Here is a 25,432-nt window from a genome sequence, read left to right on the forward strand (position 1 = left end):
GGGACTAGGGATGAAAAATTAGTCCACAGCGATTAAGTTATTTTGGCATCACAGAGAAATTTATCATGAGGATTTAGCTAAGGTTCCTTAATATTTGTTCTAAACCCCCTCCACATTTAGTGGGCAAACCCAAACCTGGCAAAACAGCACAAGAAACACTGAATCCAGCAGAATCACTGGTATGTGTATCGCTAAACAAGGAAAGAAAATCGACCCAACACATTTGCAAGAGATTTGCTGTTTTCAACCAAGGAAATACTGAAAACAAAGTTCCACCTTGAACTGCAAAAATTTTAACCATATCTTTAGATTTCTCTGCTCCTGAAAACAATCTTAATCCTTACCTTCACTTTTAAGTTCTAAACAAGAGTCATTAGCACTACCTGCTACTGTTGGCATGCTACTCAGATTCCATTAATATGATTTTCCAATCCTAAGATCTTGCAAGTTGGTCTAAAAAGCTAGCAAGGAAAAAGCAGCTCTGGAGATTGGGTGTGAACTTGTTCCAATGGGAACAGGACCTTGTGAAAAAAGGGGAAAGTAGGTATTAGAGTTTAAAGCAGATGGGAAAAATCTTTTGTGTAGAAGGATATGTACTAGTTTCAGGATAAGCTAAGGAAAGGAAGATGTGAAGAGGAAGGGATGATTAATATTTTTTATATATTTTCACTGTGTCGAGTCCATGCAGAGCTGTGCAAATTGTTTACTTACAATATTCCCTTCAGTTACTCAGTGCACTGTAGAAAACAGTGTTGCTAAAGTTCTGCATTTCCCAATTTCCCTGTGGAAGTATTTGATCTTTGCCATGCTGGCTCCTGGACATCTAAGCAAGTGACGCCAGGCAAACTGTGTGTCACTGTGTTGATGCTTCCAGGTCTGAGGGATTTGGCTTTAGAGAGCCAGACAGCAATCCTTCTTGGGAGCATTACGAGTACCTGACACCTGTGAGTGGATTCACCCAGTTCCTCTCTGGGCTCAGTGAGTCTCATTGTCACAAACTCCAGGAACACAAGCACCCGCTCACCGCTTATGCAATATTCTGTGGGGACGTGGCAGTGTGGACACATGGAAAACAATGCAGTTAGCAAGAAAAGGTGGGTTAAGATGACACAAGGAAAAAAATTAAATACTATGCGGCTGGCACAAAAACAGTGTTTATGTACAATTAGTGTCACCCATACAAACAAGTATCAAGACTGTATTATTAAATATTTTGAAAGTCTGTCCATAGAAACCTGATGAATTTTTGTTAGGAATGCTAACCTGCTCTGCATACCAGTACAAGTGCCAAAAATCAAAGTAATGAGCTGTGTGACACATTAAGTGGGATTTCATTCAAACTTATAACACCTAAATTGATGTATCTAAAAGTAAGTATCTAAACACGAGCTAAGAATCTAATTTCCTATTACGGAAATGTAGCTGGGAAAGTGACTCCATTCAGAACTGGGATGCCTGTTGGTATGCCGGCTGAATCATGTTGTAACAACACTACATATTGACTAGGCTGCTTTTAGCTATAAAGCAAAGGAAGACACTTCACCACAGACACCTCCATTTTGATACCTAAATTTAGTTGTCATAAACTGAATCCATTTCTCATGTCACTATCCCTATCATTTACTTTTCTCAGACTTCTACTTCAAACAACTTTCGTCCTGAATAGCCAATGTACAATCATAATTCCCCTTGCACGTATATTGGAAGGATCAAATTAATTTTTAAAAAAGAACTGCATTTTTAGAACAAGCTTTCACACCACAGATTATCTACTTGTTTAAGTTTTCCAAAACATATATTCATACTCTGGAACAATCTGACATCCTGTATTATTGCACTTACTCATGCATATCAATTCACATTTAATGAAGATTACTTTAACTAAAAAAGAATAATTGGAAATTTTGCATACATAACCAGAAAGTAGCCAGAATTCAAAATAAGTGATTAAAATGAGCGGACTGAGAACACAGGGAGCAACATAGAAGGAAGGTGAAGTAAGGTAACATGTATTGCACTGTAAATAGTATCAGAAGAAATTACTTGCTTATTTCCGTTTATGTTTAGTAAGATATGTCCAACAACCTTAGTTAAAAATAGCAAAAGCAATTTTGTGTGGCAATATACAAACAGAGAAGGAGATACAAAGATTGAATTCAATGATCTTGGAGGTCTTTTCCAACCTTAATGATTCTGTGATTCCATATTTAGGTACAGACAACAGATAGACATCAGTCTTTCCCATGGTGTTCGTTAATTAAAATGTTTTCTGATTTGGCATATTTTCCAAATTCTACCTTGCTAATTTATTAAGCTCAATGCTATCAGTGTTGGTGTTGTGGAACTAACTGAAAATCATCAAGCTTTAAAATAGTGTAAGAGGAACCAAAACAAAGGAGTGTAAGTAATTTTTAAAAGTTAAGATAAAAAAGGAAAAATAGTTGGATGTTACCTGCTCATATTACTCATATTTTGGAAAAATATGAGAGTTTTATTATGATGTTTGATTTTAAAGCAAAAGTAAAAATAAGTTATACTTTATTTAAAATTGGTTTTACCTGTTTATTATGGATAATTAAAATAGTACTTAGAAAAAGAGAGACTGAAGATCAGTATTGGAATATAAAGGATAAAATTTGATTCCTTAAACTAGCAATGCAACTAGGAAAAAAAGATTCGCAAATGCAAAAATAAGGCATGCAGCCTTATAAATGTATTTGAGTTATAGACACTATAAAGGGATCTCTGTTTACATTGTTTTTGATGTCCTTGATACATGTTCACACATACATGTACAAAAAGAGCATCTTATACTTTCATAATTCAAAATTAGTATAATATTAAATATTATAACAGAACCATAATTTAGATCATCAAAACAAAATGGAAAACAACTGTCTGACAGGGAAAACGATTGAGGCATAAAAAGGAGCTGTTTTATCATGTAACTATAATTGATGAAACACATGAAAAAAATTGCCTACATTAAGCACAATAGGCATTTATCAAGAGTCTCATTTCTTTTCAGTGAATTGTTAAGAGTATAATTTTTTTTTTTTTTACTGTCTCTGTCATGTAACTATAATTAAAGGAAGAAAGAATCCTCTGTGTACACTCAAAAACTCACAATGGCACTTAACATTATATATGTGTGTCTACAATTAAAATAAATATGTGAATCTATATAAACAGTTAAAATGATACATATTTATATGTCATGCTCTGGGAGCAGATGCAAAAGAAAAAGAACAACTGGCTTACAAGAATCAATTACATACACGTCAATTCTTATGTTCTTATGGCAGGGATGTCTTGCACCTCAAATAATCGCCATAAAATGATCTTAAAAAGAAGCTTTATGTAGATTAGTCTGAACAGCTGGAAATCCTCAGTAGGAAGAACTATCTACCTTTGTGGTCTGAACATAGTTAATTTGGATGGTAAATCTAATGGCTTTTTCATATCACTAAAATAACCACAGAAGAAGCCGAAGGATGCCAGATCCATCGGACTCCTTTGTTGTGCAGTAAAGCCCATGGTTAAATATCCTCTCAAGCCAAAGTGACTCTGATAACAGCATGTGCAGTTAACCGAACCTTTACCATGATGAATGGTATTCTACTTTTAGCTTTGCATATAGAATTTAGGAATTCTATATGCAATTTATGACTGCATACCTTTATGAATTTACAGTTGCAAACTTCACCTTGGATTATAACTCCATTTTGAAGCAGAGAATTTGTACTGTGAAAGCTGAACAAGATTTCTGTCCTAGAAAATGTATCAGGTTCTGGCAGAACCACTGAATTTTGATGACTGGCAAGTGTTCCCAGAGAAGAAAATAGCATAACAGTGAAAGAATGGAAGCACAGAAAAGGCACTAAACACTATCATCTTTAAAAAAGAAAACCAATCTCACTCACAAAATCAGAAAAATCAGTTGAAAGAGAGATAAAACTAGAGGTTTCCTTCCTCAGAGATGCTGCTCAAAAGTTAAGGTCTCTCAAAATTTGTAAGTCAAGCACTAACATGACAATTTCATTCCTACTCCCAATCCGTAAGTCTCCTCTACTGTGAGAGCAAAGCATGGATGTTCAGGACCTCCTTTGGAAAGCTTGTATTCCTCACTTTAAATGCCATATGGTCCCCATGTGGTTAAATTATAACTCAAAACAAAAATATGTATACAGTCTGGAGAAATTTGAGAGATTACAGCATTGTCTTTAGGTCCAAGAACAGTTGACTGTACATCTCCCACACATGAAAGGAACTGAACAAAAAATTGCTTCAAAAAGAGATTTAGTACACTACAACTTCAGCCCAGAGACTCAACTCTTCTCAATATGGAAGCCAAATAATAGGTTTGACTTTAGCAGTCTGGTGACTACATTAATTTCTAAAATAACAACAACAATAAAACCAATCCATATAATAGAACATGCAAGTGAGGGAAAACAGCCATACTGGGATGAAAAACATGTTCATGGCAAGTCAGTGAAATCTGTCTTCACATGCACATATCCTCCCATTTAGGCAGCTATTGTAGTCTTCAAACAAGTCTGCACAGGGAAAAGCAGAGTTCAGAAAATGAGGCTATGGGTATATTAAAGAACACTGATTTGAGAAACCTAAACCAGCACTTAAGAATGCTATATCCCTTTGGTAGTGTCCTATAAAGAGCTTATTTCAGAATGATTTCTCAAGTCTCTCAAGAATTAAAAGTTCATGTTCAATACACAAGTGTTCATAGAGAGATTCAGAGAGAAAAAAACCTTTTATACTTCCTATAACTCCTTCTTGAGAGAAAGTGATCTTAATATGAGAAAGGGCAGGGCAGGGTGGTTCAGAAGTAACCATCTTCATAGTCATCTGTCTCAAGGTGTTCACTAGGGTCAAGCTTGATGGGCATATCAGGTGATGGTAGTGAAAATACTAGGTATTGCCCTCTATGAAGTCCTGTGCATTTCCTTACTTGGATCCTCCTTACACTCCTACTGTAACTTTCTGTGAAAATAAAGGTGTGTTAAAAATAAAGTTGTATCACTTAATCACTGATACTAAGATGGAGAGGGATCTTTGTGAGAACTCTGGTTGCAGTTTGGCTTTGGAACATGTGACTGGATACGTGGTTGGATTTCCTCACGTTGTCCTTTAGGTATCTTAGGTAATAATATTTAAGCCTAGGCAAACTAGCTTGTCTGATCCCTCTATATAGCTGTTGGTTAGAAATTCAAAGGTAATATTAATTTTGCTCATTTTAAATGAAGATATGTTAAATCACACCATAATGGTGCCTGTTTTTCTTTTCTGACTACAAATCACTAGACGATTTTCAGATGCAGATATCTATACTACAGATTTTTAAAATTAGGCAAGATCCATCTCTGCTACTTTGTCACTTGACAAACAGCTTCTCAGATCATCTTTACACTGGCAGTACTTGTTAATAGCACTGGAGTTCACCAGTTAATACAGAGGTAAACAAACGAAGCTCTCTGTACAGACTGCTGGCATAAACATATTTCTAGAGAACAACAGGCTAGATGACTGAAGTAGAACCAGATTCTACCTTTCAACATACACAATGACTTGTATACAGCACTGTGAAGAAAAAATTTGAGTATGACACTTGAACTTTGGAGTGCACTGGAGAAAAGAGACATATGTGTCCTTATCAAGGAATGAGATTCTTGAGAAAAAGTAGTACCTACAATGTCTCCTCTTCAAAACTACTGACAATTCAGACAAAGCATTATTTTAGAACTGTTCTTCGTGGGTTTTATTTCTCCCAGAGACACACTGCAGAAGATTGCCTACAACATGAAATTATTTCTCCCTTTTTTAGCTCAAAATGGAAAAAAGACCAAGACTATTAGCACACATTTAACAACACTGGGCAGTAACATGAATGATGAGAAAATGTGAAATAGGAGAAAGGCACTACGGAAGTGCCATTTTGATGTGACAGCAAAATAAAGCAAGTAAGTCAGTCCATTCCACTATTTAAGACTGCAGATGGATTGGATACAGTGGCACAACTGGTGCAAATTCGGGTTCAACAGTGGAACTCTTTGAGCTTGTGCCTATCAGGAGTAGAATGTACATGCACAACAGAGCTCAAAGAAGATTTTAACAACTGTCTATGAAATTAAGAAAACATCACAAGTCATGGTTCAATCCTTCAAATAAGGCAGAGTGTATTTGACATAGTTGCATCCTAATTGCAGCTGTCCTGGAAATATGAGAAGTCAGCAATAATTCTGGTGTAAGAATTGCACATATGGTCATCTTAGGCACATGGATATACACTGTAAAGCTGGGAACTGGAAGACAGTATGAAATGTCCTGATCAAACAAATGAACCTGATAACTGGGTGGTGGAAAGATGCCAGACCATATGCAGGATGTTGATAGCTTCTCTGCACTACACTTAATTCACAAATTCTCTATATCCCAGTGCATATAAAAACTTAAAATGAACTGACAGATCTGTGACTATATGGATCTACAAACTACTTGCAGTTTTATAAGGTGAATGCATTAGAACTGTGCCAACAATAAAATGGCCCAGTCATTGCAGTGAACAGCTTCTGTTTTTTCAGATACATAAAAATCTCTGCCTATTTCAGCTGTGTCTTGAATTTGTTCTTAACAGTTAAATCTTCCTAACTTAACAAAACCAGGAAATAATTTGCCTCATAATTCAGAACTTGCATATTAAATTCTTAATTTTTTTTCACTTTTGTATTGAGAATCAGAAGTATATTTGTAATTGTAACTAATTCCCCCAATACTGTTTTAATCTGAGCTATTGTGACATTCATTTACTCAAATTAAAGTTTAATAAAATGTATGCTTTCTTTAGGAAGTATGCTTACAGGAAATGGATGCTAAAATGCTAATATGTCAAAACGCCTTTATTTTCATAAATTATTATGTAGAAGTTACTGTATTTTCTGAGAAGGTAATATTCTAGTTTGGTTCTCCCTAAGTCTTTGTTATTTCTTACAGAGTATTTAAATTCACTTTCCACTTGGAAATATTCAAATGCTACCATAAAGTGAATAAAAGTAAAATTTTTATGAAGTTAGATATGCACCAGAATGTGATAGAAATATTCATAACCAGTACAGAAAAAAGGAGTATAACATTGATTAAATGTTAAGAAAATCTGAACAATTTCAAATTGATCAACAGCTAACAATTTCTTGTTTAAATGTTTATCACTTTAACTGATTCTGGCTCTTTTAAAAATGTGTAATTTAAAATCCACATGCCAACTCCATCCCATAATCCATACATAAGTTGAATTTTCCCTATGAAACTTCCTGTTTAGTACCCAACTGCTCAGTGTGAATGGAAAGATAATTCTTTCAAGAATACATATGAAAATAGTAACACATTCTGAATAACACAGCTCCAAGAAAAGAATGAATGTATGCAGCCGTTAAGTCCTCCCTTTTCCTAAATTCAGCACTATTTGGAATTCATCGTTTATTAAAGCTTGACAGAAACAAAATAAATAACAAAAAATGAGAAATACTGCTTAGGAGAGTATTTTTCTTTGTAAAAGATGAGCCAGGAACTTCTCTACACTCGACTAGCAATGTAAATGTCACTTTGTTTCTCCAAGCTTAAAGCCGAGAATAGCTCCGGGGCTTACTTATGATGCAGAAATGTCCCTGTAATCTACTTAGAAAACATGCAGAACATTAATAGAAACTAGAATCTTGGAACATAAACGTAGCATAAGAAAAATGATAATTACTCTCTGGCTTAACATTTAAAAAGAGCTAAGCATTGTACATCAGCATTTATTTTATATAAAACAAGTTGCAGCACATAGAGGAGCAGGAAGTCGTTCACTTTAGAAACACAAATAATTTTGACATTATCGTGTACAATCTTTTTACACAGAAAAGAGGGGGAAGAGGCAGCGATAGAGATTGTTTGATGGCACCTGTTACCAATCACATCTTTTCACTCGTGTCTTCCAAACCCCTGCAGATACCTCTTCCTTCCCCTCTCCTCCAACAAAGCGGTTTTCTCCTTTTATCCACTAAGCTTCCATCCCTGATTTAACACGTACTGCCCTCCCCCTTATGACTCCAAAGCTTTTTATGAGCGTCTGAACTTCTCTCTACCTCTGTTTTTTGCAGATGGCAGCTGCTACTCTCCAGGTTCCTAAATCCAACACATTGGCTTTCTGTCCTAGGTTATTCCTAGTCAATCTTCTTCAGCATAACTTAATTACAGCTAAAGATAGTATTAGCCAGACTTTAAAGTATGACTAATAATGAAATGCTGAAAACTCATCTGGAATTCTCAAGGTCATTGCTGAGACAGAATTAAACTTTGGGCACAGAAAACTTAGCAGTGAGGGGCAGGTCCCATAGGCAATGTGAAAGCAAAAAAGATAAACATGGGAATAAAGGAGTAACTGGTCAAAGTAAAGTAGAGCAGAGATACTTCAAGAAACCTTGCCTCTCCACAAAAGATGAAAAAAACAATAAAACCATCTGACTTTCATTTCATTTTTGCGCGCCAGATAAAGGGCTAACTATTGAGAAGTACTAGGGTTTTGTGTAGGATACTGACATGAGATGAATGCAATCACTTGAGCCTATTCTAGATTCTCAGACACTGTGAACAACGTCACAGAATTCTGATAATTCACATGGCCATGTTTAAAGTCTAACATTCATAAAGATTTACATAAATCCTTGGAAACCTTAGCCTGATAGTTTATAGAAGCTCTGAAAAAAACTCTTAGGGCTATTAACAAACTATGCATATCCTAACAGGACTAATTATTAGCTATTCCTCCTGCTTGATCCTGTGGACTCTCTCCAATCTTAAACACAACTGGAGAGTGCATTTGGCAGCTATTTATCAAAAACCAAAAAAAGTCAGATTTTCTACATTTTAAAGACAATGAAATAACTGTTTTCTGTTCTTAATATCTCCTTTCTCTCTCACCTGTTCGGTCTTTTTCTCTGTACACATCTATTACCTACACAATGTTGCCTTATGTTTATATCCTTTTCTTGCACCTTACCAGATCTTCTACTTGCTTGGACGAGATAAACTAGACTTTTAATCTCATTCACATGAGACCTCCAGCCTGCTGTGAAGTTTATCTTTTTTTCCACCCAGAAAATATGATACAAAAAATATAAAATATCCATTCTACAGCTCAAGACATTTTTTTTTCATTTATATTTTAAATTTTTAAGATTTAATTATTCATAGACTTGCAGGTCTTTGGAAAGTGGCCTTTTTCAGGAGACATGGATTAAAAGTGTATGTAAATTCTCAGAATGAAACAAAGTGAAAATGTAATTTGTTTGTGAAACTACTTCCAAATTGCAGTCAGTTCCAATATAAGAAGATGACTTAGAGAAAAGAGTTAATTTGTGTCTAGTTAGGCAAAATAAACATTAAGGAGATTTTCTTTTCAGGCTTTTGAACTTAAATATGTAAGAAACAAAGAATGCCTGTGATTAAGATACTACATTAGGACACATGAACTCTTAACCTCTACCACAAACTGGGGAGATTTGGGCAAAGCACCACTTCTTTTATTTTGATTGTTCCTTCTGCAAATCAGGGATAGTTTTCTGCTCTAAGTTGTGGGTATAATATTTGTGAGATAGGTGTGCAGTTACTGTGGTGAAGGCCAGAGAAGTAGTCAGTTATTAAACAGGATTATTTTGACATTATGATAAGAAAGTGTGAAAACCTGGAAGGGGTAGAGTTACGAGGTTGTAGAGGAAAAACATCACATTTACTCATAAATGCTGAGTTACACATCAGATGTGGAAAGTTTCTGACCTGGCAACTGGAAAATAAGTTCAACATAGTAGTCACTTGGGCAATTAGCATTTTAATATTAACCTAGTATTTTCAGCAACAACAGCTCAGTGAGAGGTTTTTATACTTTAATATGTTTTAAATAGAATAGAAGCTTGCAAAGGCTAACCAAAATAAATTTTAACCCAATCTGTTCAAAGATTCCTACCAATTCATGTACACATATTTAGACAGATTTAACACTCAATTTGAGTGACACGACAATTTACTGACATAAGCTAACTGGCCTTAAGTAAACAAAAAGCAATCAAACCTCATGTGTCTGTAGCCATTTAACTGATTGATATCAAATAGGTTTATTTAAAGTACTAGTACATGTTTTCTACTTTGTTCCCAGCAGACAGCCAGAGCCTGGTTTCTGGTTGCTAACTTCAGCTGAAGAGCTTTGGCGCAGTAACACATGAATGTGTCAATAAGGCAGGTGACTAGTTCAGCAAGTTTACATTCTATCACTTGTATGCACAGCTGCTAGTGCACCCTGAGTGCACAGATGTGTAAAGGAGATAAAATATCGGCAGGTTGTCATATCTTTTTAACCAGGATATAATATTCATGTGCTGATAAATATCAATGTCTGCATAAACAATTGTGTTATGGGAAATTAATGACTGTTGTAAACAGTCCTAATTTGCACCATTTATGTCCTAATTTTTAACCTTTTATTTCTTACTACGACAGTTTCGCAGTATTAGTTTTACTTTTATAGGTTGAAAATTACCATATTGCGAGACATCAGATACTGGTGACTTCAAGCAGTTAAAAAAAATAGATAATGTAAATTAAGTCCCTTATATTCATACAAATGGAAACTGATCTTAGCACTTGCAGGAACACCTACCAAAGTTTCCTATTGTGGTCTCTTATACCACTGTCTCATTTTTTGTTTTCAAGTCTCCTAGAATATTTCTATTTAAAACATAAAAAGAATCCCTCCATTTGTTCGACTTGCTCTGCTTTTTTTTCCCCCCCAAACCCCAATTCATTATGAACTCCACATTAAAAATATAAAAACCAGTTTGTTAATTTTCAAGATTTTAGAAGTCAGTTTCTACACTCTGGACTTTGAATTGGAAAAGCTAAAATAGATTTGTGTACATTATTAGTTTTTTTTACTATGACACATCTGCATCTTAAATATCTGAAGAAATACTACAATGCTATACATCAAAGCATAGCAAATTTATAACCTCTTAAATGTAACCTCAGGAAATTATTACTAAAACTTCTTGCCAAACATCTGAGTGCTGACAGACTGCCCTTCCAAGTTTTCATCTGAAGTTTGAAAGCCAATGGATAAAGTCTAGAATTGCACTTCTGATGTTACAAAATACTAACAACTGCATGGAGCATGAAAGGCAAGATCACAGCGTTCATGGTAAATGTTTCTTTTAGTCAAAGGCTGACTGTTGGAAGGAAAAAAAAATGCAACAAACTAGATAAAAGGAATCATGGATCAAGAGCTTCAGCTATAAAAGATTTAGTGGATTCATCCCACTTAACTTTAGCACTAAACAGAGAACTGTACTTCAGTGCCTTTAAGTTATAGATTCCCATTATGTGCACAACAGGATAAAGTTTGGATGCAGATAAAGGATAGCACAGAGGTTGGTGTGCTATACTCAACAGTTTTGGACACAAAATGCCCTCTTTAGCACAGGTAAGTAATACTGACACACAAATATTTTTACTTGCTTTTTTCCTTGCTGGACTCTTTCCAAAGATGATTCAAACTGCTAACCTAACAGCCAGCCATTTTGTAGTTTTCTTTTTTTGGCCAGGTTGGGTTTCTGTTCAGTGATTTGAATGGTCCCAGTGCAGCATTAGAGATGTGTCAGAGTTTGTGCAAGAGGAGGAGGTAGGAGGAGAATCAGGAGTAAAGAGGTAAGGCAGTGTTATAGCTATGGGGTCAACTCATGCATAAAGTATAATTTCATCTAGATTTATGCTTTTAAGGAACATCCTTCTCTATCTGTGCTTCCCTGACTGTACAAAGACTCTAGGGCAACAAAGTCCAACTCTGGGATAAGAGGTACAGTTAGTTAGTTAGTGGGAAGAATCAAGACTACAACTTAGGGGGGTTTTTTGGTGTAGTTTGGTTATCCTAGTTAGAGGGTCAAAAGTGTAAAGTTCAGCTGATTAAAAAGAGAACACAGACTACAAATAATAATGCTAAAAAAAAATTAATCTGGATTTGAAATACTCTTTTTTAAAAAAAACCCCACACTGTTTACTAGAAGCTTATTAATGGGAGACTCTATTGTTCCTCCAAACAATGTGTTATGCTCTTCTGATGAATCTGGAAAAACAAATAATATCTTGCAAAACAAATAAAATAGTTTATTCTAAAATCAACTGAAAAAATTGGCTGTACTAACTGTACTTGCTGTCTTGCATGAAGGGACTTAAAAATGGCACCAGGATACTGCGTACCTCAGTTCCTTGAGAGATGGCAGTGGCACAGGGAAGGCTTTATTATGAACCTCTAAGAACATAATCTCAACATGATCCTGGATACTGATCATTCAAGATAATGCCATTGAGCTCCCTCTCAAATAGGAAAGTTTGCATTTATCTATATGAAGAAGATAAATTTTATCCCACCAGCTGATTCTCAGAGATCTAAATGAAAAGCTGGATTAAAAAGTTTTCCATGTTCATTTAATAATTAATTCAGAAAAAAAGGAAGTAGCAGGACAAGAATATAGCTGAAAAAAATAAAAGCTTCCATTATTCTCCTTCATGGGTAGACATAAACTTTAAAGACTTTGTATAGTGACTAGTTTTCACTTTGATTTCCCACAGCAAAATATAATAATCATCATCAAATTAGATGTCTACATAATTTTAAATAATGAGCTATTTTATTACATTAATATCTAGTGTCATTTTTTTCCTGTAATAAAAGAGCTCATATAAGAGTCCTATATAAATTCTTTCAAGATTCAAAGTTTAACTTTTTTCCTCCAAAATTAAAATCTGTGAAAAGAGAAGTAAGATTAAACATGAATGTAAGTTCTTTTCTTAAAAAGTGTATAAAATGCTATAATTGCCTCCCAAGCAACATTATGAATCCAGCTGATATCACAAAAAGATAGAAATAAAAACCCCCAATCCCTCAAACTCTAACATTGCATTAAAAAGAGTTAATGCATTCTGAGACCACACAGGCTGGAATACCTTAAGTCAAAACTGTACACTTATTGAAACATGTTGGAAGAGAGCACTAACATTGTTCTGGCATTTTGCTTGTATTTTTAACATACCTAAACTTCATTTTATGTTAAATATGAATATCTTGGGTTTATCTGTTCAAGAATTCTAATGTTCTACTTGCAAACATGAAGACAACAAGATAATTCCTAACAAGACATGACAGCTTTGTATGTGCAATGACTAAATGAGACTGATAGGAACCATTTTACATGATAGGACGAACACAACACATAAACCCATAATTCATAGTTTTTTTCCAGTTGCATAAATCTGTATTTACAGGCTGCATATCACTTTTATTTAAAAACACACACCTTGTTTAAATGCAGTTAACTCTTTACTAACTCAAGATAAGAAAATTTAACTTTTTTATTATGATAACAAAAAAAATATAATTGAAGACTAACTCACTACAAACTAAGTTGCCCTATCCTGTACAAAGATTTCAAAGCATGAGATAACTGCCTTTTAGAGAAATTCAAAGACCGTAAAACTAATGGAAGAAGTACATATTAAAAGTAAAAAATAAAAGGCTGCACTAGGAATAAACAGAAACGACAGAATTTAAACATACACACACAAACAAAAAGCTATTTGTTATTTTCACACATTTTCTGGAAGCAATTTTAGCTTATTCTTTTGTTTCTTAGGTGTTATTTTTGTGCATAGTACTGGCATTTTGTAATTTTCTTCTCTCAAATATGAGACTTCTAATGTTTCTTTTTTAGTGTTTATATCCTTTTCTGCATAGGTGTCTTTAAAAACCATTATCACTGTTTGGCAAAACCAGTATGACTAATGTGGCCTATTTTTAACAGATGTAAAAAGAAATTTGAGAAAACAGCAATAATTTTGGAAATATTTGCTCAATTCAAACATTCAGGGTATGAGGAACATCAAAGATAAACTCTGTTTCAGACTCAAGTATTTGCTTTCTCTTTTAATCAAGCCCATATTAGGAAGAGATTACGAGGGTACTTATAGGGACTAATGTTGTTTGGATGTAAACAATGTTGCACACCTTTGAGTTAGAACTTTTACAGCTTTCTTAGAAAACATTACTAAACTTTACCTTTCTTTATAATTTTCTACTGTTTGTAATTAGCTGCAATGCATGTCAATGACACTACTAAAATGAGGAACCCAAGGCGTAACTACTTTGAGAACATAACTATTTGGCAGCAGCCCTACTTGGGAGAGAAGGACTAGGAACAGGAAACTTTGAAAGAAATTAATTTGAAATCAGCCTGCTAAGAGCCTATCATAGAAAATCCACTACATTTTTATAGAATTATGTTTCCTCACAGTATTTTTCATATAATTAATATAAGAATATGATAAAGCATGAATATAATAATAAGGCTTAGAAATTATCTAGAAATGTTTAAATCACAAAATGGTTTGGATTGGAAGGGATCATCTAGTTCCAAGCCCCCGGCCATGGGCAAGGACACCTTCCATGAGACCAGAATGCTCAAAGCCCCATCCAACCTGGCCATCACACTTCCAGGGATGGGGCATCCATAACCTCTCTGGGCAAACTGTTCCAGTCCTCATCACCCTCACAGAAATTAATTTCTTCCAGTAACTAATCTAAACCTCCTCTCTTTTAGTTTGAAACCATTCCCCCTTATCCTATCACTACATGCCCTTGTGAAAAATCTCTCTCCATCTTTCTTGCTGGCTGCTTTCAGGTACTGGAAGGCCAGAATTAGGTCACTCTGAAGCCTTCTCTTTTCCAGGCTGAACAATCCCAATTCTCTCAGCCTTTCCTTATAGGAAAGCTGCTCCAGCCCTCTGATCATCTTGGTGTCCTTCCTCTGGACTTGCTCCAACAGGTCAATGTCCTTCCTGTGCTGGGGACCCCAGAGCTGGATGCAGTGCTCCAGATGGGGTCTCACCAGAGCACAATAGAGGGGTAGAATCCTCTTCCTCACCCTGCTGGCCAGGCTGCTTTTGATGCAGCACAGGACATGGCTGCCTTTCTGGGCTGTGAGCACACATTGCTGGCTCACATCCAGCCTCTCATCCACCAGCAACCCCAAGTCCTTCTCAGCAGGCCTGCTCTCAATCTGTTCATCCTCCCCAGATTGTACTGATAGCAGGGGTTGCCCCAATCCAGCAGCAGTTTCCTTGCACTTCCTCTTGTTAAACCCCATGAGATTCCCATGGGTCCACTTGTTTGTCCAGGTCCCTCTGGACGGCATCCCATCCTTCAGGTGTGTCAGCTGCACCCCTCAGCTTGGTGCTGAGGGTGCACTTGATCTGTCTCTGTCATTAATGAAGATACTAAATAACACTGGTCCCATTACAGACTCCTTGAGGAACACCACTTGTCACTGATGTCCATCAGGACTCTGAGCTGTTGACCACTACCCTCTGGATGTGACCTTCCAACCAATTCCTTACCCACTTAACAGTCCACCCATCAAATTCATCTCTCATTAGCTTAGAGAGAAGGATGTTGTGGGGGACCATGTCAAAGGCCTTACAGAAGTCCAGATAAATGACATCGGTAGCCCTTCCCATGTCCACTGATGTGGTCACTCCATCACAGAAGGGCACTAGGTTGGTCAGGCAGGACTTGCCCTTGCTGAAGCCATGCCAGCTGTCTCAAATCACCTCCCTGTCCTCCACATGCCTTAGCAGAGCTTCTAGGAGGATCTGTTCAAAGATTTTCCCAGGCACGGGGTGAGGCTGACAGTTCGGTAGTTCCCAGGGTCCTCCTGTCTACCCTTTTTAAAGATGGGTACAATCTTTCCCTTTTTCCAGTTGCAGTTACATTAATAGAGACCAGTGCATTTCACACAAACAAAAAAATAACAAAACCCCCTCCAAAAATCCAAATGAAAAAATTCAACCCAAATCCAATCCAAGCCAAACATCTGCCTTTGTTTCAGCCTTGAATTTAATATTTAAATATGCATGTGGATACAGACATCAGAAATAACAGCTATTGAATGATTACTTCTGATGCACCTGCAGATGTTCCTGCCAGGTCAATGACACCTGCAGTTTGGAGAAGTATGTTCAATTATTCTCTTCTGAAACTTGACTTTTAATCTCTTATGCATGGAACTTCACATGTACTTCAATCAATTTAGAGAGTTAATGGCAAAAACTGTTCTATGAGGAAATTGTATCAGGCAAACATGCAGTGCAATTCAGAAAAGAAATGACATGATTTAAGAACTTGCTTTCTTTTTACTTTTAGGTGATTGTTTCACATTTGAGTTCTGCACTCAGGGAACGGAATTAGAACAGTCTTCATTTAAGTTGAGACTCAGACTCAGCTGTCAGTAAAATTATTTTGTTTTGGTTCTAAGAAAAAGTAGTTTTTTAAGTGCTCAGGAGAGACAAACTGGTTTGGACCAATTAATGACATGAGTTTTAGTTTACTGAATGGAATGTGGGGAATAGCATGAAAAGTAGATGATGGAGAACAATTTTGGAAGTGCAGTGAGAGGACTTCAAGAGGGGCAGGGATAGTCAGTTTTCTATGAAAATAATGTAATAGAATGAGTGATAATGCAACCTCTGACAGGATAATTTAGGGGAGTTGTAGATTCCTTGAAAGGAATCTCCTTATCTCCTCTCTTACCATGTCAGGTAAGTACATAAAAAATTACCCGGACTCTTGTCTCAATGAAATCTGTGTAACTACTGTCCTGTTTCCTCTCCCCAACCCCTGTTTTGGACTTGAAAAGAAATTCAAATTAATGTATTGGAAATGAATTGCACAATGTTTTGGTCCAGGTTTTGGTTGCAAGGATCGGGGAGCACAAAGAGATCCTGGGGCATATTGTGGCACATACAGGCCTTGCAGATTACAAGTGTATCAATTTCATCATCTTTATCTAGATACCTGCTAAATGCTTGAAAATTCTAAACATGTTGCAATGCATGTCTGTTGGATACAAAAGAAAAAAAAGGACAGAGACTAAATCATCAGAGAGAATTTAGCAACTGAGAGTACAACTGAGACCCTCTCCAGTACCTGACAGACACAATCACCTGTGTTTCTCAAAACGACACAGACAAAAAAGCCCCAAAAATCAAACCAAAGGAAACCGATTTTTTCTCCATGGTTTAAGGCCCAGGAGAGAAAAAGTGCACTTATGGTAGTAATGCTAAAAGATGAAGATTACCTCACGGTCATTTAGAAGTCTCTCCAAATCTGCTGCCATTTGATTCTTGACACGCAGCAAAGCTGTCTTTTCTTTATTTAAAAGACTGGTAAAAAGAGGATAGGAAATGCAGTAATAGCAACAGATAATCTCTTTTAATCTCGTATTCTGGCTGAAACATGCATTTTCTAAAGCTAGATACTGGCAACAATAAAAGTCTGCTTGAGTAATTGTATCTAATGATCCTTTTCTATATTCAAGCACTGAAATTTTTATAAATGGGCCTGAATGTACTGATATACACAAAATCTTATTTTAGTCAAACAGAAAAACTATTCAAAGCCTTCATAAAATGTTTTGTTTTGTTTTTTTCTCTGAAGGGTAATTTAATTATCAGAATATTCTATAATTATCTCTTGGTTTCTTCAAGGGAAAATGAGCTTATTTTATAAGCAAAGTAAGGCTCCTTATATCTACACTTCTATATCAAAATGTGGATTTCTTTGTTGTATTCATCACTAGTAGCAACACACACTGTTCTCGGTACCACCTCTTTTTATACTACTGTATTTAGAATTCTGAAAATAGCAAATTGAAGGAAGAATAACTTCCAGCTCTTCCTCTTTTAGCTGTGTAGTTTCTGTGAAAATTGTAAATGTATTTTTATTATTTTTTATTCCAGGATAATGCATGGGATCAAATTTGTCCTATGAACCAAGTATGAAAACTGTTTTAGCATGAAGGCATGCTTTATTAGCACAATGTCAAGTTTAACTCTAATTGTTCATTTGTTTTGTACTTTTAGAATATGAACATTTGAACTGTTTACCATACATATCATGATTCCAGGCAGCAGTTCTATTATAATTAAATGTATTTTCACACTTAGCCCCAACATGAGTTTCTAACAATAAACTTCAGACTAATGCATGCATTTAGTTTGTTAAAATAGCCACAGAGATTTTCTTGGAAGACCAATGTTATATATGCCATGAGCATGACTTAAATAAATAGGTTGTACAATATAAACTGTAACATAAATCAAGAATTATGAAAAATGCAATTCTGCATATGGAGTGCAAATATGTAATACTGAACACAGGTCAGGAGTTCAAAAGCAAATGTATTAAAATTTTATAAATGGAATGGAGCAATTACACATGTTGTAAACACAGATTATTTAATATTTCCAGTATTTGATCCAGAAATGATCAAGAAAATAAATCAATCTTTAATTGGCCATGTATCACCCGCTTGTTTCAAATAAGGAACATCCTCCTTTGCCCCAGAGATTTTCTGGCAGTTCCTTGCAAGCCCTGTATTGTAAATTATGAGTGTCAATTCCTTCTAGGCATTCATTAATTCTCAGAAAAAAACTGTATGCTTTTGCCAAATTGCTAAGCTGTTTCAGTTATTTAAAAGGAAAGCAGTAACATTTATGAAAAGCTATAAAGATATTTTAATATTTTCAAGTGGGTTTTTTTCTGTTACATTTTTAATCACGATGAAATTGCTGTACTATTTTTTTCCTGGGTTCGTGTGTTGTAATTTATTGGTATGTCACTTTGTCATGGATTTCTGTATTTCCTAAGAACATAAACTAATCCTTCAAGAGGCTGGCAAACTTATTAGAGAAGCAATAATAAAAGTTTCTCAATGACTTAGATAGTGTACTGAATAAGCATAAACATCACTGTTTATGACTTAACCAGAAGTTCATGTTCAGGTTCAATTTCATCTACAGAACAGAACCTATTCTACTTCTGAAACTGTGTGACATGACTGATCCATGTGAAGCAGTTCTAAATTTCTTTGTTTATAGGCAAATATAGGACATAGACTCTATAACATTCAGTAGCACTTGATGTGTTTTCTGTCATACATACTAATATATAATTACCAAAGCATATGCAGACTTTAGATTTAGTAGTTTTGCAATACTTATGCTTTTTCATCATTGCAGATAGAAGGGAATAAATCCTGTACTTCTGAAAGAATACTGCTCAAGAGGCATATATACATGTAACAGAGCAAGAAAGCAGTTACCAGACAGAATGATAATATATTCACACCTGTAATGACTATGTAAAGCAGAAATACCTTCAAAAGTTCTGTTTTGGGAAGAAGACTGACCATTTCAGTCACTGTTTTAAAAATGTTCTGAACCAGCGTCTTGGACATCAGCAAAGAGGTTCTAGCTTTAAACTACCTTACACTTTCATCAAAGAGTAGTTTAACCTGATCCAGTTTTAACTGACAGTGCAACAAATCAGAGAGCAGCTTTACAATTACTTTCAGATGACCTAAGTGAAAACTGTTGCTGAAAGATAATCCTTCCCTTACCACATTCTGGTAATCTGCTCTTCGTGTTGGTACTGCAAAATTTGTGACCATGTTAAGTAGGCCCTTTCACTGATCTGGATGGAAGCTGGAGTATTTTTAAAGGGTATTTTTCACATGGATCACCAAAACAACTGGATTTACCATGTACAGTGGAGACCCACAGCTGAAGGCAAGGATGAGAGTGCTCCATTTGGTGACGGATGGCCTTAACTGCCTTGCTGTGATTCTGAAACCACAATCTATGAGTCTAGACAAACCAGCTTCTCACACTGCAGCTCAAGAGTTATAACTTTGATCTGAAGAGACAAGATCTTCTTGACCAAGCGTAGACCACGCTGTGTTCCACGGTCCTGGTCACTGATTGCCTCACTCTGCGTGTGGAGAAGTTGCCCTTTGTGAGATGTGGGGGCTACAACTGTAGCCCCAAAAGTACAGGTTGGAGCACCAACTGAAAAGCAGTGCAGCTCCTGCTTTTTCTATGTGCTTTTCTAGAAGAAACTGAAATGTCTGGGAGAATATTCAGTTTCATTCCGTCATGCTTTTAAAGCTTAGCCAGGTATGAATCCAGGTACCAGGAATGCAGGACTTACCACAAAATACTTGTCATATACATACACATTGCTCATAGCAACCACTGGCTTGTTTGTTTTCTTCACTCAGGATCTAAAGCCAAAGTAGCTTGGATTTTACAAGTAAGACATTTTTAGGTTACATAATTTTTCTAGAGAATGGATACTAACATTTCCCAGTTTCAGACTACCCTTTTCAATTTGGGCAATTAAGTCATGTTAATGCTTAAGTTTAAATATACTAGCTACTATCCTGTTCAGAAGCTTCTATTATTAAATATTCTGAATACTGAACAGACTAAATAAACATGGTTTAATACATCACTGGGTTTTATTATTACTTCTATTCAGTTCAAAAAAAAAGCAGGTTTCTTTTTCACTGAACTGTGTGCTCCAAATGCTGTAAGAAATAAGGATTGTGCCTTTCTGTTCATTTCTGCTTACAGCATGAAGTTGAATAGCCCAATCTCAAATTATTTTTTTGCATTTTATATTCAGATACAAATATTACCATCGAAAAAATCTAACACAAATAGTATATGTGAAGGTTTTGTACATGAAATGGAATATATAATATAGCCATATAGTGAAGCTACCCCTTCTCTGCCAATTACAGATGAATAGTTTGGAGCAGATGGTTAATTATTAATCTAAGTCAAATTTCGTTTTTAAGTCACATAGTTAGAAAGTGAGGTATAAAAAGTTTTGCAAATAAAAGTTCTTTAGAAGAAAGAATACATGACGAATTAGTGCTCTCCCATTGTGCAGGCAAATGACCACAGCTCAGATTTTAAAATAGATTTAGGAGAGTATTGCTTAATGATTTTAATTGGAATGCTTCAGGAGGGTTAAAAAATTTTATTAAAAAAATATCCATGAAGTGTCCAAATTGAAACTACTTTTTCAAACTGAAAAAAAAAAATCCAAACAATTTTTTAAAAGTAGTATTACAGGTCAGAAAATGTAGAGAAAATTCTTTATTTCTATAAATTTTGCTTGGACCATTTCTCAGGTAAACTGAAGTAGCATTGGAATAAATGATACATATTTCGCAGAATGGTAATATTCTTATAAAAAGCTCATTGCCACTCCGTGATGGGAAAAACTTATCTAACACTGTATGCCAAGTTTTATGTTTGGATGGCAATTAGAGAACCCAAAATGTTTAGGTAAGGAACATTTCAGTACAAAGCTTCTTAGTGAGCAAAATCCTTATGTGTCTTCTAGATTTGCCACACAGTTAAGGCTTTTGAGGAGTGCTTTTGGGTAAGTGAACCTCTTTTAAAACCAGCCACTGGTACTGAGAAATTTGAGTAAGTAACTGCATTTAAAATAAATATCCTCTCTTTATGAGTGAAGTCCTGTTTAATGTCTCCAGTTATTTATAAACCTAGATGTTTTTAGCAGAAAATTATGTACTAAAACTACAATTACTTCACTATACACATAAGAATGAAATTCAGAGATTTGTTTTCCCACAGCATGACAGTTACAAGCATTTCTTTTCAAAAGGAATGCCAAATGTGTTATTTTCGTTTCTGACTAAAGAACTGTATGCTAGAGAGATTTCTTCATAGTAGCAAGGAGTCATCCTCACACATAGCACTACTCTTATTAACCAGTGCTATTTGCTTTCATTAATGAGAGTGCTACGTGGTCTAACATAAATAAGAAGTTACTTAACAGAATATTTTGATACATGTGGACCACCTATAAATTTACCCTGCAGATGCTCTGTTACTCAATACCAGAGGTTTTGTATCTGAAACATATATGCAGGTGCATTGGCTCAGTGCACAAGTGTTCTGCTTCCAGAGCCATCGAGTTCTCTTCAAGGCCAAGTGCCAGCACAGCCCATGGCATGTCTGGGAGAATTCTAAGGGTATGGGAATGAGACTGCAAGTGAACATTAGGTGTGGGCAACACCTAACAGAGCTTCCATTACCCCTAAACAACCTCTCCTTTTGTCTTTGAGTGGTAATAAACTTGTGCCTTCACACAGAATCTAAGCAGTGACATCACCACACCTTTAATAATCTGGCAATGGGTCCCAAAGTTGTTCATGCAAATAACTAACAGCTATAACAGTTGCTCAGCTAAGCACTTACCCCAACCACAACAGCTCTTGCAGTTCCTAGTGAAGGTACGGCTAAAGACCCACAGAGCTGTGTGAAAGATGTCCAGAACAGACACACTTCTCAGTAAGCCACTAAAGTATCTCCAGTTCTGATAGAGTATAGTACTTTAAGAGATTAATTCTGTCTGGTAAGTATTTTGACTACTCCTTTCCTTTCAGTGAGAAGTTGGATGGGGCTATGGGCAACCTGGTCTAAGTGGAAGATGTCCTTACCCATGGCAGAGGGGTGGAACTAGATGATCTTCAGAGGTCTCTTCCAATCCACACCATTCTGTGATTCAGTTTGACAGTTATTGACACAAGCAATCTTGTGCATTATTTGAACAGTCCTTCCAAGTGAGGAAGACATTTGGATATGGAGGGTCTCAAAGACAGCCTTTACTCTAGATGTAATGATACTTAATGATGAAGGCATGTAAGTTGCTCCAGTGGAAGTGAACTTTGAAGACCATGTTGAAAGGACTTCTCAAAAATATTATATCAAAATGGTCTGCCTGAATCTGTCCCATTCCTGTTGCAGAAATAACTGCTGTCAGAAATGACACTTTAATAGAATTATGAGTGTGGAGAATCCTGAACACATCTGTTGCCTGTAAAGGGACCACATTATAAGTGACTTTAGGCCATTTTGTGAAAAATTGGTAAAGATATGGTCCAAGAACATCCAAAATGAGATTTCAGTCATAGATGGCCCAAGAACATCCAAAATAAGATTTCAGTCATAGATAGCCTTCCTCATAATTGCCTTCCTCTTGAGCTGATTTCAACAGGACGGTCTATTTCATCATAGAATCAAACTCACATCCAGTAGCAACAAACAAACTTCTCAAAAGACATGGAAATACAAATTATTGCAGGTTGTAAGAAAGTACTGACTCATCATCCTTGGAAATCTGCTGGAACCTAATCACCCTAGGAGTATGTTCTAAAAAGATTATTGGCTGTGATCACTGTGTACAGAAGCCAATTATGGATTAAGACTAAAAAAGTACATTCACTTGCAAATTAGTCCTTGCTGATCCCTCCACACTCAAGTGAGACGTGATACAGAACACTGGCACTGATAACACAGCTATGACTCCTCTGCTTAGGGAATCCATGATTTACATAATGCAGAACCGTCTTTCTTGATGAGCAGATGACATAAAAACACAACACGAAAAGAACATTCCTCCACCACAGATTCTGCACACAAAAAGGAAGGAAAATCATGATCAAGCATAGGGCAGCTGTAAGGGTAAAACTAAGTATTCGGTCTTGATTACGAGGGTGCAGGTATATTGATATTACATTGATTTATCTAGAGTCTGGTACTCAAATATAAGATTTAAAAAAATATATTTAAAAAAATCACTAGTATTTTTAAAAATCAGTCTGAAAACAAGAATTCAAACACTTTTCCTGTTAGCTGGTACTTGTGAAATTGGTTTTTAGAAATACAACTAATGCATTTATTGTATTTAAAATTAAAACAAAACCCATACTTTGTGTAACTGTAGCACAAATTAAACCTCAACTTAGAGAGGCTTCTGCAGAATTGCAGTATTAACTATTAATTACAGGTAACGGTTGAAAGAACAATTTTTTTTAAATGGTCTTACAAATATTAAAATTTTCCCTCAGCTCTGAGATACAGAGAAACCAGGCTTCATAAACCATGTTTAGTGTTTTCACTAATGCTTTTCTAATAACACCAACATTATCTGCAGAATTTAGGGCTCTCCTTGAGGAGCATTAATTCTCTGAACTCATACTCTCAAAAATATTCCACACACAAAGCAACAAAATGCTGTTTAATAAACTAAGAGGGTTAGGAATAGTGGGCTAAATCTTTTGATCCAGCACAGCTTCACTTGGCATATATTTGCTAGGGATTATCATTAATTTACTTAAATCCCATTCTAATTCAGTTCTGGAATAGCTGGGAGTTAGACTCGGCCACAAAGTAATCTGAAATCACCTAAAGGATATTTTAATTTAAAACTGTCATCAGTTTCCAATCTGCAATCCAGCAGATTCCAAAGGGTTATCCTCATGACAAAAGACTGCTTGAATGTAATGGTTCCCTGGTTAGAAATCTCTTCCTTTAACATTCCTCTCACTTATGGGAAAGCAAAGGACCAACATTACCAGTTTATACCAGATTATGATTTCTCTTGTGTGCTGGGGAATACCAGCAATTTAGGACCTTTGTTTTAAACGTGGAGTTATGAATAGCAAAATTAGAGACTACAAATTGTACCAAAAGCCCTGAGATATTAGACTGTTTCCAAGAATTTCACTGGCCTATGAAACAAGGCAAACTAGGGGAATAATAGCTGTTTTTAGTTTACGAGGAATATTGGAAACTAGAGGAAAAAAACTTCTTACCAAAATATTTGATGTACAAAGTGTTACTTTTTTTTGCTACAATATTTTTTTGTCAGACCACACTTTCCTTTACAGGAACAGAGACTAGTGGTGAGCACACCCCAGCTCCCCACAGTAGAATACTGCTGGTACGTTTACCATGAATGGTCACACTGTGGGGAAGATCCATTTTCTTCCTTAACCTGAGGTACTTTAAGATGAAAAAAGTTCCCTTTACAGTTAATGGAAAGTAACAGGCATCTCTAGGAAATGACTCACTCCATCCAAAATCTGAATTGCTTTTTGGAGATGTCACTTCCACCATGAATTACTAAGGAAAGTTGACCTCAATCCCTAATTTAGGTACCTTAATTTGTAGGCTAAATTTAAGACGAATACCTGGGCATTGAGATTATTTGCAATGAGCCACTGCAAACTCCAGAAAATTAATGTTAATAATGCATTCAAGTTCTTACATATTTTAAAGCATGAAACATACACTTTCAGAAATGACCTCATCTATTTACTTCCTTTCTTTTCTAGCTTTTGAGAGACTTTTGGACTACTATGTGAATAATGAAAGACATTTTCCTATTGCCATCATCTAAAACTGTATGATGCTGGGAAGTTGGTCAGTGGTCAGAGAGTTCTGACAGACAAATGTAACAGCAAATCAGAGAGCCTCCACTAGAGAATAAGCTCTACTTATGTCTAAAATAACCTTTGCTGGTGGACTAGTCTATTATTTTTCTCTGATTATATTTCTTTATTTTTTACTTTTGTACATCTGGTGTGTCATTCTTTCCTTTTAATCTCCTGAA

At 35.8% G+C, this 25,432-nt stretch overlaps 1 protein-coding gene across 6 annotated transcripts in view; it reads right to left on the reverse strand.

Moving 5' to 3' along the window:
• Positions 1-25,432, reverse strand: part of PIBF1 (progesterone immunomodulatory binding factor 1) — a 112,848-nt gene that overhangs the window by 4,786 nt on the left and 82,630 nt on the right. For 5 of the 6 annotated variants that reach the window (XM_032678390.1, XM_032678389.1, XM_032678392.1 and 2 more), the window contains one exon: positions 17,235-17,319. The exons of the other annotated variant lie outside the window; for it this stretch is intronic. In XM_032678390.1, coding sequence (XP_032534281.1) covers positions 17,235-17,319 — 85 coding nt within the window. The remainder of the gene's footprint in view (positions 1-17,234; positions 17,320-25,432) is intronic. 6 annotated transcript variants of the gene reach the window in all.

This window comes from Chiroxiphia lanceolata, chromosome 2, assembly GCF_009829145.1.
Source record: "Chiroxiphia lanceolata isolate bChiLan1 chromosome 2, bChiLan1.pri, whole genome shotgun sequence".
NCBI lineage: Eukaryota > Metazoa > Chordata > Aves > Passeriformes > Pipridae > Chiroxiphia > Chiroxiphia lanceolata.